General features: G+C 38.1%; 1 protein-coding gene and 2 non-coding genes across 4 annotated transcripts in view; 2 read left to right on the top strand and 1 right to left on the bottom strand.

Annotated features, from left to right (window-relative positions):
* Window positions 1-7,279: 7,279 nt before the first annotated feature.
* The window catches only part of LOC113118538 (rho guanine nucleotide exchange factor 26), a 97,895-nt gene continuing 87,314 nt past the window's right edge, over window positions 7,280-17,860 (top strand). The window contains exons 1-2 of one of the 2 annotated variants that reach the window (XM_026287782.1): window positions 7,280-7,540; window positions 8,373-9,552. In XM_026287782.1, the coding sequence (XP_026143567.1) occupies window positions 8,416-9,552 (1,137 nt within the window). In that variant the 5' untranslated portion in view covers window positions 7,280-7,540; window positions 8,373-8,415. The remainder of the gene's footprint in view (window positions 7,541-8,372; window positions 9,553-17,860) is intronic. The other variant, XM_026287783.1, reaches the window with a different exon arrangement.
* Window positions 15,212-15,283, bottom strand: trnad-guc (transfer RNA aspartic acid (anticodon GUC)). The gene has a single exon. It is a non-coding gene; the product is annotated as a tRNA-Asp (tRNA).
* On the top strand, window positions 16,345-16,459 carry LOC113118839 (U5 spliceosomal RNA). The gene has a single exon (XR_003294390.1). It is a non-coding gene; the product is annotated as a U5 spliceosomal RNA (small nuclear RNA).

Raw genomic sequence — 17,860 nt, 5'->3', positions numbered from 1 at the left:
TATGGCGTAGATCAGACGCTTAAGTATAAATCAGCCTTAAGTGCAAAAAGAGCACAAGTAGTGAGAATAAACCTGAGAAACGTAGCTTACCTGATAATACTGAAAGAAAATCCTGCTGTCAAGGCATGACAACTGGTTGCTGAAAGAAAGTACATTAACAAAAACATGAGCTGTAAAGGCTGATTTATACTTATGTGTCAGACCCACGCCAGGCCGATGCATAGACACTCTCTCTTACTCCGTAGCCTAATCTGCACCTCTCCAGAAATTGAATAGCGCGTCAATTCTACACATGCCGCAAGCGCTGTTACTCGGTTAGCATTAATGTCTACCATCAAATTAAACTAGAGAAATGGCTACTTAAGAAAGATATTATTTATTTTTATCTACATTACAACAAATGCTAGGAAAAAATATCTTGAAAATCACTTTTTGGTGATGTAATTCACAATCTTGCTCACAGACACATGGCACTTCACATGTCATCTCAAAATGGAGATTGGAGTGTATGATATGGATGATTTCACCATAGGTTGTTTCTTACAACTAACCCCATGTCACAACACTCCCTGGTCTCCCATATATATTCAAAATTTGGGATCAGAACTATTTTTACAGAGGTTTACAGTATGCTCACCAAGGCTGCATTTATTTGATCAAAAATACAGAAAAAAAAATATATATATTGTGAAATATAATTATGATTTTTTTTCTAAATTCAACATCTAATAAATTCAAATCTAATTTATTCTTGTGATGCAAAGCTGAATTTTCAGCATCATTAGTCCATTCTTTAGTGTCACATGATCCTTCAAAAATAATTCTAATATGCTGATTTATTGTAAGTGCTGGTAATTGTTGTGTTGCTTGATATTTTTTGGAACCTGTGATACTTTTTTCAGAATTCTTCGATGAATAAAAAAAGAGCATTTATTTCAAATAGAAATCCTTTTAAAAAAATCACTACAGTTAAATATTTTGACGTGTTTTTTTTTATTTTTTTTTAAATAACTTAAAACTTTTGTTCAGCATGGATCTGTTGAAGTGTTAAGAAGTGATAACAAAGATTTATATTTTTTAGAAAAAATGTATATATATATATATATATATATATATATATATATATATATATATATTATTCTGTTCTCTTTAAACTTTTTATTCATCTAAGAATCCTGAAAAAAGTATCGCAGTTTCCCCAAAAAACATTTGGCAGCACACTGTTGCCAACATTGATAATTCTAATAAAAAAATCTGCATGTTATAATGATTTCTTAAAGTCCCCATGAAATAAAAAAAAAAAAAAAAATAGTTTTTCGGGGTGTTAACATCAGTATGTTAGTCTTAAGGTTATCTATAAGGCAGTGTGCTCCAAAACAATGACAAAATTCACATTTAGAATATATAAGCATTTAAAGGTTGCAGTTCATCTTTCCCACCAAAATGGCTAAACTATTTTTTTGTCTCTCTTTTTTGATCTTCTCACCAATCAAATGTTCTCTAGAACCCAAAGTGCCTGCCTCCTGCACTTTAAATACAGAATCTGAAGTGCCGGCTGAGAGCAGTCACTTGTTCACAGTGTAGTATTTCCTGTACAGTGAATGGCTCGTAGAGCACAATGTAGCTGATAGGGAATGATTCAGACAGTGTAAAACTGCTTTGAGTAGGAGCAAATGAGGTCTGGTTTCATGATGTTTCACACAAACCACAGCAGCGCACACAGTCTGATTCGGACTTTGGCTCCGGTCTAGACACACGATCACACGGAGTGGATCATATGCGCGAGTTGGCATTTATTAAAAACTTTTACAACTACACAGCCTCAGCATGATTAAGACGACTATTTTGTTTTTCTAAAAGCTTCATATTGAATCTAGGGGGAAATCTTTTAGACTGTGGCTGTCAAATGTGGCTTTACCGACCGAGCTCAATGGCTCTGGCCTGAGCAGATATAAACAAAACAATATTGGCTATTTTTAAAAGGGGGTGGGGCTGCTTGATATGTCCAACCCTCTCTTCCTGTTTCAGTTGAAATTGTCACCACATAGAATAATGTTATGCATATAACTATTGTTCCCAGAAGGAGGAAACCAGGTACAACACGTGTAGCATATCAGACCCGAACCAGACAAATTAAAGAGTCAATTAGGATCGTGGTTGAAACATGAGCCGAATTCCTCAGAAAGGCAACAGGATGTTGTAAATCATTCCTAGTGCCACAAGTCAGAAGCAAGATAACCAACCAACCAACTCTTTCACGGAACAGCTTTCAACATTAACACCATTAGAACAATTATTGACAATTTCAATTCGGAGAAGAGATTGTCAAATTTGGGGCAAGTAATCCAGATTGATGGTCAAAGCGATACACATCCGACCATCACATGTGAACCCATGAGAGTAAATAAGATCCTTGGATTGACTTCCCCCCCACCTAGCAGAACCAGACTTTAACTTTGCTTCTTAGCTTTTGCTATTAGTCATGCCTGATTTTAGCATTGGCTTTTCAGCTGCTGCTTTTAGTGGTTCCAGCGTGCGTCGGCCTGCATGCTGCTACTTAGCCACGATGAGAAAAAACACTACCTAGTCTCGTCAAACTTCTGTTCTTTTACTTTAGTTTCTTTTCTTATCCATTTGGGAGTTTCATGTTCTGAGTTAAGTTTTGTAGCGCAGTGTCTCAGAGTCTGACCTCGAGGGCCCATTTAACTTCAACCAGCCCACACAACTTCGCATCGTCAGCCAACGGCCAACCACGGGCTTCCCAAGACATCACTTCAACAACTACTGAACTTCCAGCCAATCAGCAACCTCGGGAAACCCCTTTTCCAACCACAACAAAGATACTGTTGAAGAGTATGCACCATGAGCAAAGTAAAACAGCTAATGGGACAGGAAAGTGTGTTTTACTGACATCTAGGCTAGTCTAACAACATTTCATCAGACCGAAGTTCACAGTTGTTCTACTTAAGCTGATTTGGCTGCTGTAGCTTTTCCGCGCTCGTTTGACTTGCACCTGACGCTGAGGTGAAGCTGAAGTGCGCTTCTGAAAATTCTCCCGTTTGATGTGGTAATAAAGAGAGATACGGTGTTCCGCATCTTATGCATTTCTTGGTAACAAAAAAAGGGACAAAAACTGCAGTTTTGAGTGGGGTGGACGAAGGGGTGGCCAACCCCTGGCTCCGCCCCTGACCACAGAGGCTTAGTTTGTGTGGGTGTGTGTGTGTGTGTGTGTGTGTGTGTGTGTGTGTGTGTGTGGGCGGGCGGGTGGGTCAACCCTATGATTGAAGGCAGGGAAGTTTACATGTTTGTGTGGCGCGCGAATACTCTCTACACGTTCGAGATGTGTGATGAGATTTGCCCAAGCCACTGCTATTGCGAAGTTGATGGTCAAATATGTGATCTATTTGAATTATTTAGAATAAAAACAGCTGCTTTAAAATGCTATGGAAAAAGTAAAAAAAAAAAGTAGCTTAAAAAGGCAAATAAACTAAAAAGACAAGAAAAGAGGAGAACACTGTCTTGAACCAGCACTAAAATATTTTTAAACTTCTTATTATGACCGGCTTTACTAGAATTTATCACGTTTTATTGTAGGCTTGTTTATTGTGTTAAAACTATTGCTGAGTCCCAATTTGCATACTATCCGTCCTAAATAGTATGCGAAACTAGAATTAGTACGTCCCAAATCGTAGTATGTTGAAAAGAGTATTCCAAAGATACCCGGATGGTCTACTATTTCCGGTTAGAATTCGAAGTGCAGATCAATGCACACTCTAAGTGCTAATATTGCCCACAACCCATTTCGTGCGGGAGGGAGGAGCTTTTCAATGGCTTTGCGGTGATGTAAACATGCGCCCTCAGCTTTTAAGTGTAAGAATTCAAATGTTTAACCCTAATTAAAGTTATATTTTATTGTTTCATAATATCATTGGGTTTATGTTGTGCTAAAAAAGTACCGTGTTTATCTTGTAAGGTCCAATGAAGATATTGAGCGCCTCATCAACTGGCGCATTGCCAATGATGCCCTTTAACTAGGCAACGTTGTCGTTCACGTTGCATGACTTCATCGAAGTATGTCCCAGAATGTGCATACTCTTTTGCTACACACTCAGAAGTATGTACTTTTTCCTCACAAAAAAAGTACATACTTTTCGGTCGTAGTATAAGTAGGCGAATTGGGACTCAGCGTATGTCTAACTTGTTGTAGACTTTATATCAAATAATCTGTTAAGGGAATTGATTTTCCCTATGCTTTTGGAATAAGAAATAATATCAATATAAGAAAATGTTAAGTTAGATTGACTTCCCATGGCATGTTGAATTAGAACATTCTGTCAAACTACCTTACGTGCTTAAATAATATAAAATACATAACATAGTTATATACCATGTGAACAAGTAATTGTTAACTATGATGTTACTTTTATAGCACCAATTTTCAGTGGTGGACAGTAACGGGAGTAGCTTTACTTCGTTACTGTACTTAAGTACATTTTTCAAGTATCTGTACTTTACTGGAATAGTTTTATTTTGAGTAACTTTTACTTTTACTTCACTACATTCCAAAGCATAAGATCGTACTTTTTACTTCACTACATTTCATAAAACATATCGTTACTCCCTATAATATATCACGTGCTCCAACACGCAGAAGCAGTGTCTGATTCATCATGAACGAACTGAGTCTTTTCAAAATATACGCTGAGTCCCAATTCGCCTACTTATACTACGACCTAAAAGTATGTACTTTTTTGTGAGGAAAAAGTACATACTTTTGAGTGTGTAGCAAAAGAGTATGCACGTTCTGGGACATACTTAGATGACGTCATGCAACGTGAACGACAACGTTGCCTAATTAAAGGGCATCATTGGCAATGCGCCAGTTGATGAGGCGCTCAGTATCTTCATTGGACCTTACAAGATAAACACAGTACTTTTTTAGCAAAACATAAACCCAATGATATTATGAGACAATAAAATATAACTTTAATTAGGGTTAAACATTTGAATTCTTACACTTAAAAGCTGAGGGCGCATGTTTACATCACCGCAAAGCCATCGCAAAGCTCCTCCCTCCCGCACGCAATGGGTTGTGGGCAATATTAGCACTTAGAGTGTGCATTGATCTGCAATTCGAATTCTAACCGGAAATAGTAGACCATCCAGGTATCTTTGGAATACTCTTTTCAACATACTACGATTTGGGACGTACTAATTTTAGTTTCGCATAGCCTACTATTTAGGACGGATAGTATGCAAATTGGGACTCAGCAACACTTTTAAATCGGATCGCGAATCGCACCAAACGATTCGTTTACGAATTAGAATGGTCCGATTGGAGCTGTTCTGGAGTCGACCACTCACTGATTCAAATGAACCGTTTAGTGCGAGTCACCAGAAGTAAGAACCGGGAGATCTTGTGAGCACGCGTGCGTCTGTCGTCTGATGTTGCTAAAAGTTATTAATGTCGAAATTTAGGATTAATTATTGTAAATGAAAATCATATTTAGGTCAAAATTGTCAGTTGTTTGGGAACTAAATCCACTTAAACTAACACAGATTAAATAAAATAACTCATGCATGTTCAAATTCCCCGCTGCCGTCATATTATTAAAATGCTACCATGTCCTATGTGACGTCTGTTTTTATATTGTTTATCAACAGTAACGTTATTTTATTTTATATTTTATATTAACGTTGTTTGGATTAACTAGACGAGTAGACAGACTTAAATGTTTATTCATAACCGTACTGAAAATAAGTAAATATTGTTAGCTTATGCTAACTGTCTAGCTAACAAGCTTGCATGTGCTAACTTGAGGTAATTTTTATAAATAATGTCCATTTTTTTTTTATTGAACCACACACACACACACACACACATATATATAAAATATTACATCTGGGGAGAAAAGAAAGGATGTGATGTTGTGATGTAAAACAACAAACTTTAAAATACTTTGTTCTTACTGGTGAAGATCAGATGGTCATCTCTGTTTTCTCTCAGGTACATCACAGTGTAAGCTTCACAGTTAGCTTAGTCCATATGAACAACAATTGAATATGAATATTTAAAATAACTGTTTTCTTTTTTAATATATTTGAAAATGTTATTTATTCCTGTGATCAAAGCTACATTTCTAATATTCTGATATGCTGTTCAAGAAACTTGTTTTATTCAGCTGAGTACATTTTTTCAGGATTCTTTAATAAATAGAAAGATCCAAAGATCAGCATTTAGATGAAATAAAGCTTTCCAAAAGCACAGAGTCGATATTAATTAGCAAACATATTTAAAAATATGACAGGTACATCACAGTGTAAGCTTCACAGTTAACATCACTCTCATCAGTGTAGTCCATATGAACAACAAAAATATATCTTGACTCCATATAGTGGTTATTTTGGAAAAAAATCCCAGGTATTTTGAGCAGTAGGATTATTAAAAATATGTGCTAATATAAAATAAAATTAAGTAGCCTATATAAAATTGCAAACCTCTATCTTTCAGTACAAGTACATACAAAATTTAGTACTTTTGTACTTTCACTTGAGTAAAATTGAAAAAGGAGTACTTTTACTTTTACTGGAGTAATATTTTACTATATGTATCTGTACTTTTACTCAAGTACTTGATTTGTGTACTTCGTCCACCACTGCAATTTTGCAAAGATGACAGCACAAAAGACAATTTCACAAAAATAAATATATAGCCTAAGCAAACAAACAAATAAAACCTTATGAGTGAGCATGACTAAAACTAAAACAGTTCACACTTCAACCCCCAATGTTCAAACCAAAACTACGACCTTGCATACCCCCCACCCCAACTTCTACATAATCTATAGTGCAACCAGGTTGTTCCATTACATCGAAGTGATGTTCCACGAACTTTATTCACATGGCCCTGTGAGGAACTGTACAGACAGTAAGTTTCTCTCAGCCTGCATGAGGAGAGGCCCAATTGCTTCATAACCTAACCTTAAATTATGAATAATAATAGTAATAAATAAGTTATTTAAACAAATACAATAAATAAATGTCGTCTTTGAACACATTGCCAATTAGCTCCACATGATGGCGCTAAGAATTCATTGTTATTCACGACTAGCATCTCTATTGAAGCACTAAATATTTTAAAAACAAATTAGTTTATTAAGAATGACAAACTACAACTAATTTAGTTTATTAAGATTTCCTCTTATTAAGTATTTCCCCTCAAGATTTCCTCTTATTAAGCATTTCCTCTCTCAGTGTCGGAGCTGAGGAAGCCACTCACACTAGCTCGATCCTCGAGCGCATGACGTCACGTGAACTTGGGAGCTCTTTGCCCTCCCTGTCCCTGCCAAACTATTGCACTACTGAAGTCTCGATATGAACACAATCGACAGCGAAATCGTAAAAGACAAAGTTTTTGGAGTTTAGAGCATTTTCATGCTCTTTTTTTCTCTCGAGGGAAAGAGTGCCACGCTGGAATTATGCAGGCAGGAAAACAAGCGTAGAGAGCAAGATTATAACGTTAGTTAATCTTCACAAAGAGGTATGCTCCACTCATTTATAAATCTTTTAAAGTTTAGGTGCGAGCACTGTTTGTTGTTATTCCCTGCTTGAAAGTTACGATAATGGCGCACGTGATGAATTTGTGTACACGATGACGGGTGTTTGTCTTTATTTCCAAATACTTAGAACATTTACAAATCCACCAGCAATACTCAGCAGTGTTGAGTTGAGTTTATTTGACACAAAATGTAGCAATTTACGTTTACAAACGTATTGTCAAGGATAACACAATAAAGTTGCATTGTGGTCCTTGCTTTAAAAAGATATAAAAATAGATCAACAATTTCTTATACATTTTAAGACATCCTATGTGAGAACAGTCTCTTCACCCTTATTCTAAAACCATCACATTATTGTTTTATAATGTCATTATTCAAACCTTACTAACCTGTACAGTTATATTTGCGGATGATTAAAAAAACTACGTCTTCGCGCACAATTTAAAGGAATATTTCACAGGAAAAAAAGTAAGTTTTTCAAACATGTATGACTTAATTCTATGGAACAGATACATGATTTGCTAAATGGTAGTGATTGACAGCTAATCAATAAAAAAAAAAAAAAGAAAATGAAAAACTACAGTGAATAGTGACCGGGACTTTAAAATCTCTTGGTCTTCTGATTAAAGAAAGTCATTGTAAATACACGAATGTGAGTATGTTTTTATGTTTTAAAAGTGAACTATCCTTACAAGCCTTAAACATTTTTTAGTTATACGCGTTAATAGACTCCAGAGGTTAAGTGATCGGTATAGTTTCAGGGCACAGTTCAACTAGCAATCATGTAACTTTTTCTTTTCTCTTTCGGTTCAGACAAGGGTCATAATGATTGCTGAGTGATACGAATGGACTCATTATGGATCTTGGCAATGAAGTGGACCTCTCCAATAACAATATTACTCCTCTCTGGAAAAGACTGAATGAAAATGACATGAAGCCCAAGCCCAGACCACTCAGTTACCAAATAGATGGAGTTCTCATGACGGACTTTCCTGTGGATGATAGGTGTACTTTCACTCTCAAGCCGGCTGAGAAGATTACCACCACTGCGTCAAACACTACAGTGCTGAAACACACTCTCAACAAACCTGTGAGGACGACTAGGGTTGCTCGGAGCATCAGTATTGGATATTTATCGAATGGACTGTTTTCGCTGTCAAAGTTCTCTAAATTGGATGATGAAAAGGATGAGGAGGCTACTTCTTCCCCTAAAACAACATTGGCCAACAAGAATGGGAATGGCCTCAGTGTTTGGCGTGACATAACAGAGCCTTTCAAACGTCTCTCCAGTCAGTTCACTCTCACCTCTCAAAGAGATCAGATGGGGAATGTGTCTCCACTGCCATGCACTGTTTCACCAAAAAATATTGTATCATCTCAGAACTTCACACGTTCACCTCCACTCCAGTTGCAGGATGCCCATGGGTCTCCCGTTGACTTTTGCAGCTCCCCATCTCACAGTTCCACCTCCAGCATCCCCTCCATCTACTCCAACCTTAGCCTCCCCTCAGACCCCCCCACACCCCGCACCCCATCCCCTGCTGAGAGGACAGTGGGCATCTTGTTGCAAAGGCAGAGTTCAGAGTCACCTCAGGGTTTAGAGGGCAAGCAGCCAATCATACTGAGCACCCATAGTCCCACAGCACATAAGATCGGGACCCAGCAGATCATACCTAGGGGTCTGGTCTCTGACACACGCCTCAGCAAACCCTCTCAGATGTTTTTGGACAATGGTAAAAGTGCCTTCCGACCACGAAGCATGTTTGAGACTGGGTCTTCTTTCTCCACCAGTAAGGAGGATGATCTGGATGGAGATGAGAATGCAGGACTGCTGACAAGAGGCCAGCGCTCCAAATCGTATCGCCGAGCAGTGGTCAGTGGTGTAGATATAGATGTGCCGTCTTTAGACCCAAAGGCCAAACGATTGTCCCAGCCTGTGCTAAAAGGAGTCGCTGAGGAGAGACTGTCTTGTGTGAGTCCTTCCAATAGCAAAGTGAGTTGAAAACTAAATGTTGAGAAAAAAAAGTTATTTTACTTCTTCCTGCCAATGGTTATGATGTCTCTGTAGTGGTTAAACTTGAGATAACGGGATATTGCAATATTGACAAAAAATTATACTGAGATTTTGGCCATAACGAAAATTAGACAATATTTTTTTGCTGTTGGATCTTGTGCTCGTTCCTTGTCTGGTTTCAGCCTGTCATGGGTTGTATACATATATTCCCAGAGTCCTATGTTTGGTTGCACATAACAAACACATGATCAATGATCTGTTAACACACATTGAGTATTTTTTTTTAAAGATTAGGATTTATTTTATCTAACCCTAACCCAATATAAAAAGTGCAATTTAATACAAGCTCAACTGAAAAACACAGGTGGAGACGCCTTTAATAATTTACTTGTTGCTGAGAAGGTAGACTTTATGAAGGGCTTTCGTTAAAAAAATAATTGTTAGAGAATTAGATCAGTGCATTAGTTATCTAGACCATATGACAATTACATTTTTGAGTTACTGGAACACAGGTACTGTATTCCCTGGGAAACATAATAATGTGTTCCTTGTGTGCCATATAAATCTGGAGAACACAGGACACTGTGAACATAGTAGCAGATGAACAGATCATAGTTGATCCGTGATCAATACAGATCAGGAGCTTGTAACTTGAATCTGGTTTGGGTGGCTAACCAGATAAGTTTCAGATTAGTTTGCGCTAACTGGGTTTTAGGCAGCAATTTAGGGATGTTCATTTTGGTTATTTTTCCTTACTGACCACCGACGCTCGTAAACCAATTATTAACCGTTAACCGACAAGATAATTTTACATTTGAATTTAATTAAATTAGAAAGGATAAGTGTGTGTGACCTATTAAAAATACTAACATTTGTTTCCTGGTGATACATTTTACATGTGCAAAAAGCAACAAACAACAGAACATCTTCAAATCACACAACACACTTGCAGTGCTTCTGCGAGTGGAGAAAAACATAATAAAAGCTAGGCTATATATAGCGAATAAATAGGCCTATATGAGAAATATATTTTTACTTGAAAAATGCAGTTTCAGTTAATTTTTATGCTGTGCGAAAGGAATCAGACGACAGAAAGCGGCATCCAGATTTTTTTTTTTGTGAATGTACACAAATAAAGGCAAACCGCTTACAATTCCGATTATCTTTTTGATTAAAGTTGCTTCCACTGTTAGATGGAAAAAAAATTAAGTGATTGCTCTGTCACCGCATGCATGCACACAATAGGCTTTGCTACTTTGGCAATGCAGCCTGTTCATTATCATAATCACAGTCAGTCAAACATATGAAAAAAAAAAAAAAAACTGCTCAGTTTAAATATGTAATCAAATCTGTGCTGTTAAGTGTTATCAACGCACAGCCATGATGTTATGCAAAACATTTTGTTTTATGTGAAAATTGGAATGCAAGTGAAGTACTAGGCTATAATAAATAATAATTTGCCATTCAAATACATCGCGAATATGGAAACATTTGATTTTTGTGTCGAATGGGAGACCCAACATTGGTTTCAGTTTCGTTTTAGCCTAAATTAATTTGTTTTAGCTTGTCGTTTGCTATAACTTCTTATTGGCTATTTTTATTCTTGTTATTTTTTAAATAAGCAACTTTTAATTTAAAGGGTTTGTTGTGGACTGAGGGAAACAAAAATAGCATTAGCTATGTAATTAAAAAAAAAAATATATATATTTGTTAACATTTGCATCGGCATTAGGCTTATTTCTGAATGAAATAATAAAATGTAACTTATTAATAGGCAACGCGACATGTTTTTTTTTCTCTCTAAAATAATAAATAATAATTTATACACGTAGCATAGCCTATTTTAACAATACAGCAAACCTTTTTAAATATTTTGATAAATTACTGAAAATAAATAAATTACTTTTTAAACCTTTTAACTGATTATATTCATCGGTCAAAATTCTTAACGGTCGGTTAATGGTTAACCGGTTAAAATTAACATCCCTAGGCAGCATGAAAGTGGTTTTGCATTTAGTGGTGTTCATTGCTATAACATTTTTAGTTTTTCACTTACCACGCATACAATTTTTTTTCTCAAAAACACAATCATGTACATACATCCTGCACACATATTATTATAGCCTGGTATGTGCTGATTACAGTGAAATTAGACTTTAGCCATTTAAGTATTTATAAGACACTGAAAAAAGCACAAATGTCAGGGGATGACAAAACTTCTCCAGGCCCCAAAAATACCCTTAGACTCCAGAGGGTTAAAGTCAGGTTCAGTCTGTAGATTTGAGTTGACAGATTCCATAGAAAATATCTTAGTGTACAGTGTCGCCCACAAATATTGGCACCCTTGGCAAATATGATCAAATAATGCATTGTTAATCCTTTTGATGTTTTATTTGAAAAATTCACAAAAATGTATCCTTTCATTGGATAATAAGAATTTAAAATGGGGGGAAATATCGTTATGAAATAAATGTTTTTATCTAATACACATTGGCCACAATTAATGGCACCCTTTTATTGAATTATTTTTTTAAACCTGTATTTGCCAGTTTAACAGCTCAAAACTGTCTCCTATAATGCCTGATGAGGTTAAAGAACATCTGACAAGAGATCAGAGACCATTCCTTCATCCAGAATCACTCCAGACCCTTCAGATTCCCAGCTTCTCCTCTTCAGTTCACTCCTCTCATTTTCTGTAGGGTTCAGGTCAGAGGACTGGAATGGCTATAGCAGAAGCTTGGTTTTGAGCTCAGTGACCCATTTCGGTGTTGTTTTTGAGGTTTGTGTTTGGATTATTGTACGGTTGAATGATCCAAACATGCCCCATTATAAGATTTCTAACAGAGTCAGTCACTTTTTGATTTTTTATCTGTTGGTATTTAATAGAGCCCGACCGATATGGATTTTTGGGGGCCGATGCCGATTTTAACTCGAAAAGAGCCGATTTATAAGCCGATATTTTGAGTTTGAAAATAAACTGGATATTAGACCCATTTCCTATAAACTGCACTTACACAGCATTCAATAGCAAAATATCTGCCTGTTCTATGTATGTGGGCTGTATAAACCATTTTCCTGAAGGGATTTATGTAAAAAAAAAAAAAAAAGCCTTAGATTACAGTCTCAATGACTAAACAATTGCACATCAAAAGTATATATATATTTTTTAATGATCAAAAAACAGTCTGGTTTTAAACATTTAACACTTTTACTTTCTTCCAGTTGAAGCTGGTCTTAACAGTCTGTGTGTGTACTGTAAATAAATTATAATACTAAAGTTAAAGTATTTGCAGAAGTAGTCCCACACTTTGCTGCTACAGGATTCACCTTTTTCGGCCATCTGTAGGCAGAAAGAGAGACGGAGAAAGAATATGCATGTGTATTAATAATATCACCATGTATCATTACTCATGTCATCATTAGAATTATAATAATAATAAACAGGGATCTCCTACATAGGCAAAAATGAGAATTTTTTTTTTTTTTTTTTTATTTGTTAAGCAATAGGTATTACCTACTTATATTTAACTATATTATTTCAACATTTCCCTGTTATGTCTGTAAAGCTGCTTTGAAACAATATGTAAAAAAAAAAGCGCGTGTTCAGCTCACATTTATTTACATGTCTCCTCTGGTTTAATCATTTCTGACGCACCTACTGTAGTTACTGTAACTACACTATATTTGCTCTCACATACACATTCACAACAGACCCGTATATCTTCTCCTCTTCTCTTTGTGCAGTCTGAATCAAAACATCGTCATGCGCTAGCGAACGTAAAGGTAGCCTACTGTTACCGGAAGATTACGGAATCAATTCGAAGTTGAATGGTTAACGTTAGTGCCATGAACACACCGCTGTCTATTTTGAGAAGAACCACCTTCAAACAAGTTAATAGCAAGCATTTAAGGGGCCTGCTAAAAAGGAAGCTATATTAGCGTTAGAGTAACGTAACCAGCCTGAATTTACCAAATTGTTCTCTGGACCTGAGGGTAGCCTCTTCTTCCTTGCTTTTCTGTTAATTCTCATCAGCAGGACTAGCGCTATCGCTCGCTTCTTACAACGGGACAGATACATGTTTGCTGCTGACCGAAAGGAGGAACAACAGACTATGAAAGAGCTCCCGCTAAAAGTTTTTAAAACTCCGCCAACGCCATAGCGCAGCGCAGCACAAATCGCGTTGTATCTGAAAGGCAACGGCAAACTCAGCGGGCAAGCGCCGTGCAGACCGCGTCCTGTGTGAAAGGACCATTACGCGGTCATTATGTGGGAAACACACAGCAATAGATTAAGAATAAGTTAAATGCTAACGTTATAGTTTGACCTCTTATTAACGTTCGCACTCTTCCACTGATAAACATGGTATTAGCTTTGTGGCTAATCTAATATAGCAATGCTTTAGCGGCTGTAAGTGATGTTGCAGAATATTTAGAAGTGATAATGATAGGACCGTTAGCTAGAACTATCACACCGTTTTTATATACAGTGTATGAACTAAATCTACAATCATTTCACATGACGAAACGACAGACTCACCTGGGTGGCTTGGCTGATCGCTTTCTTCTGTAGTGAATTTCTGGCGCTGTTGTCAACTCTGGAGTTGCAGACCGCCCTCTGGTGGGCAAACTATGCAACACTCATAACATGAGTGAATCATGAGACTCCGTTTCTCATGTTTCATCGGCCGTTATAAACGCCGATGCCGATTTAAATGCAATTAGCTCATATCGGCCGATAATATCGGCCGGCCGATATATCGGTCGGGCTCTACTGGTCATCGTCTGTATAGGCACTCTCTGCGTTTGACCACTTCGTGTTTATTTAGCCGGATGGGAAGGCAGCGCTTTCTTGTACGTGACGGGATGCAAATTCTTGAAGGCTCTCTTTAGTGACGGGTCCAAACAAAGATCTCATCAGCTCCTCTAGCCCTATCGGCGACTCATGCACTTCGAGCCTTCTTAGTGACGGCGCAAGTTGCTGACTGCGCTGGTGGTATATTGGTGAGCATAGCTGCCTTCCAAGCAGTTGACCCGGGTTCGATTCCCGGCCAACGCATGTCCTTTGGCTCGGGCTGACGTTGAAGCAGAACTCCTTCTGTGACCTGTGCCTCCACCCAAAACTTTTGGATGGATCGTTCGGAAGACGAAAAGAGCTAGCTCTCCCCGTCGGGTAATCGAACCCCAGTCTTTCGCGTGACAGGCGGAGATACTGTCCACTATACTAACAAGCTTTACCTGATCCCGTTTCTCCACCAACCGACGGCACTGCACCGAATAATTTCGGATGGACCCATCATTAGCTGAAGTCGCATAACACTTGGAACACTACCCGTAGCAGGGGTCATTGTTTGGACTCTTTTTTTTTTTTTTTTTTTGTGCTTTAAACAAAAAGTATTGTGTCAATGCAACTGAACAACATTAATTAGGAACACAGTGCGTCAATAAAGCTGCTGACTTCCGCCAGTGTTGGTGGTATAGTGGTGAGCATAGCTGCCTTCCAAGCAGTTGACCCGGGTTCGATTCCTGGCCACCGCATGTCCTTTGGCTCGGGCTGACGTCGAAGCAGAACTCCTTCTGTGACCTGCGACTCCACCCAAAACTTTTGGATGGATAGTTCGGAAGACGAAAAGAGCCAGCTCTCCCCGTCGGGGAATCGAACCCCGGTCTTCCGCGTGACAGGCGGAGATACTGTCCACTATACTAACGAGGAGCTGTGCATGCTGCCGTTTCTCCCCCAACTGACGCCACTGCACTGACATAACTAAACAATGCATGGCTTTTTCTGACGCAGATCCAGCCCTAACACCGTAAAATTTCTGATGGACCCATCATTAGCTGAAGTCGCATAACACTTGGAACACTACCCATAGCAGGGGTCATTGTTTGGACTCTTTTTTTTATTTTTTTTTATTGCGCTTTAAACAAAAAGTATTGTGTCAATGCAACTGAACAACATTAATTAGGAACACAGTGCGTCAATAAAGCAAAATGACAGTTAAAGGCATTTCGTTATTGAATTCTTTGATGACATCATTCAGCTAAGTTCAGTTTAAATAGTATCTGTGCAATAATTTGTAATCAAGTCAACGATAGCACTGTACGTGAAGTGTCCCCAGCTCTGCCTGCCAGAGGCGACAGAGGCAAGAAACCAAAACTCGATCGGTGAAAGGATGGAGAAAAAACCCGGTGAGAAACCAGGCTCAGTCGGGGAGACAGTTCTCCCCTTGTCAGACGAAACCAGTAGATCAGCTCCAGGCTGCAGGAATGTCAGACTGTGCAGAAGAATCATCTGTTTCCTGTGGTCTTGTCCAGGTGGTCGTCTGAGACAAGGTCTTTACAGGGGATTTGTATCTGCGGTTCATCTAGTTGTCACAGTCTCCGCTGTGTTTCTGGGCCATAGAGGTCCTTTCTAGGTGTTGATCCACCATCTTCTCTGGATACGGACTGGATCCGGGTGACTGAAGCGGCTACAGGCTGGATCTGGTGGCTACGGTGACCTCGGAATAAGGGATTTCTTTAAAAGACTCTTTTATTCATATAAGATTTTATCCAACTTTTCAGATGGAGGCATGAGAAAGAGATTGCCTTGATTGGGCTTTTGGTTATTGGTGGACCGAGGGGACTTTTTTGAGTTTTACTCCTCCCTTTTGGACTAGGGGGTTGGGGGGTGCTGACGAAACACATGTGGGCAGGCGTCGTCACCCTTGATGACCCTTGGCGAGCGTAGTAGTTTAACAGAGGCAGTGCACAGGCCCAAGGGGTTGGAGACACAGCTCGAGTTTCTCTTCATTGTCGCATAAATCTTTCGCCTTTTACTAAAGATTTCCGTGGAGGGGAACTTTTGCGAGTGACCTGTATTTTTGGGTGCTATGCTCACAGCAGAGCTACATCGAAATGTCAAGAGCAGAATCAATTTGACCGTCCGCCAACACACTGCGAGAGGGCTTGCCACAATAGAATTCATGATGCAAGGTGTGTCTAAACAAGATGTCCAGGACCTCCAGCAGAAATATAGGCCCACAACATCAAAAATACAGCTGTATATTTCATTGTACACATGGGGTACTTTTTGTCCCTGTTTTCACCAAACCCATCTTGAGTGTTTACTGCTAAAAAGCTCATTTTTAGTTTCATCTGATCATAGAAGCCAGTCCCATTTGAAGTTCCAGTCGTGTCTGATAACTGAATATGCTTTAGTCTGTTTTTGGATGAGCTAGGATAATTTTTCTTGAAACCCTCCCAAACAACATGTGTTGATGTAGGTTCTGTTTGACAATTTTTTTAAAGGTTTTCTGAACCAGAAACTCAAATATTTTCTGCAATTCTCCAGCTGTGATCCTTGGAGAGTCTTTAGCCACTCAAACTGACCTCCTCACCATGCATTAGGACGATATAGACACACGTCCTCTTTCAGGCAGTTTTCTAACATTTTCTGTTGATTGGAAATTATTAATTATTGTCCTGATGGTGGAAATGGGAATTGTCACTGCTCTAGCTCTTTTCTTAAAGCCACTTCACCAATTTGTGAAGCTCAATTATCTTTTGCTGCACATCAGAAATATATTCTTTCGTTTTTCTGATTGTGATGGATGATTAAGGGCATTTGGGCTTTGTTTTCCCTCCACTTTATATTTCTGTGAAACAGGAAGCAATGGCTGGATAGTTTCATGTTTATAATCATGCTGGAGTGCTCAAAATTGTGAATATGAATGGGAATATACTTCAGAGATATTTTACTCATAAGAATTTCTAGGGGTGTAATAATTGTGTCCAACGAGTATTTGAGAAAAACATTAATTTCATAATGATATTTCCCCTCCGTTTTAAATTCTTATTATCCAATGAAAGGATACATTCTTGTGAATTTTTTTAATAAAAAATCAAAAGGATTAACAATGCAGATGAATTTTCAGAGCCTTATTTGATCATATTTGCCAAGGGTGCAAATATTTGTGGGCGGCACTGTATGAAAGTTTCAGACTTTGATTCCATCCAGTTGGAGGATAATTTTAAACATTAGATATTTTAAGCTGATTTTAGAACACATATTTATTTTTATTTGTCAAACGTCGGCTAGCAACAAGGTGCATGGTTCTGCGTGTGTATCATTCTCAGTCATGTAGTGTGTGATGGCCAATTTTCCTCTGTCACTATTTACTTTACATACTCTGGTTTAGAGATCTTATACTGAAATTTCTAAACTTTGAGCAGTAGCACAAAGTCACTCCCCCAGTTTCTGTTGCTCCAAATTAAAGGAAACTATACATATTACAACATTTGTACAAAT

This window comes from Carassius auratus, chromosome 18 (genome assembly GCF_003368295.1).
Source record: "Carassius auratus strain Wakin chromosome 18, ASM336829v1, whole genome shotgun sequence".
NCBI lineage: Eukaryota > Metazoa > Chordata > Actinopteri > Cypriniformes > Cyprinidae > Carassius > Carassius auratus.
The sequence above is the reverse complement of the archived record's forward strand: the minus strand, read 5'-3'. Positions and strand labels throughout refer to the sequence as shown.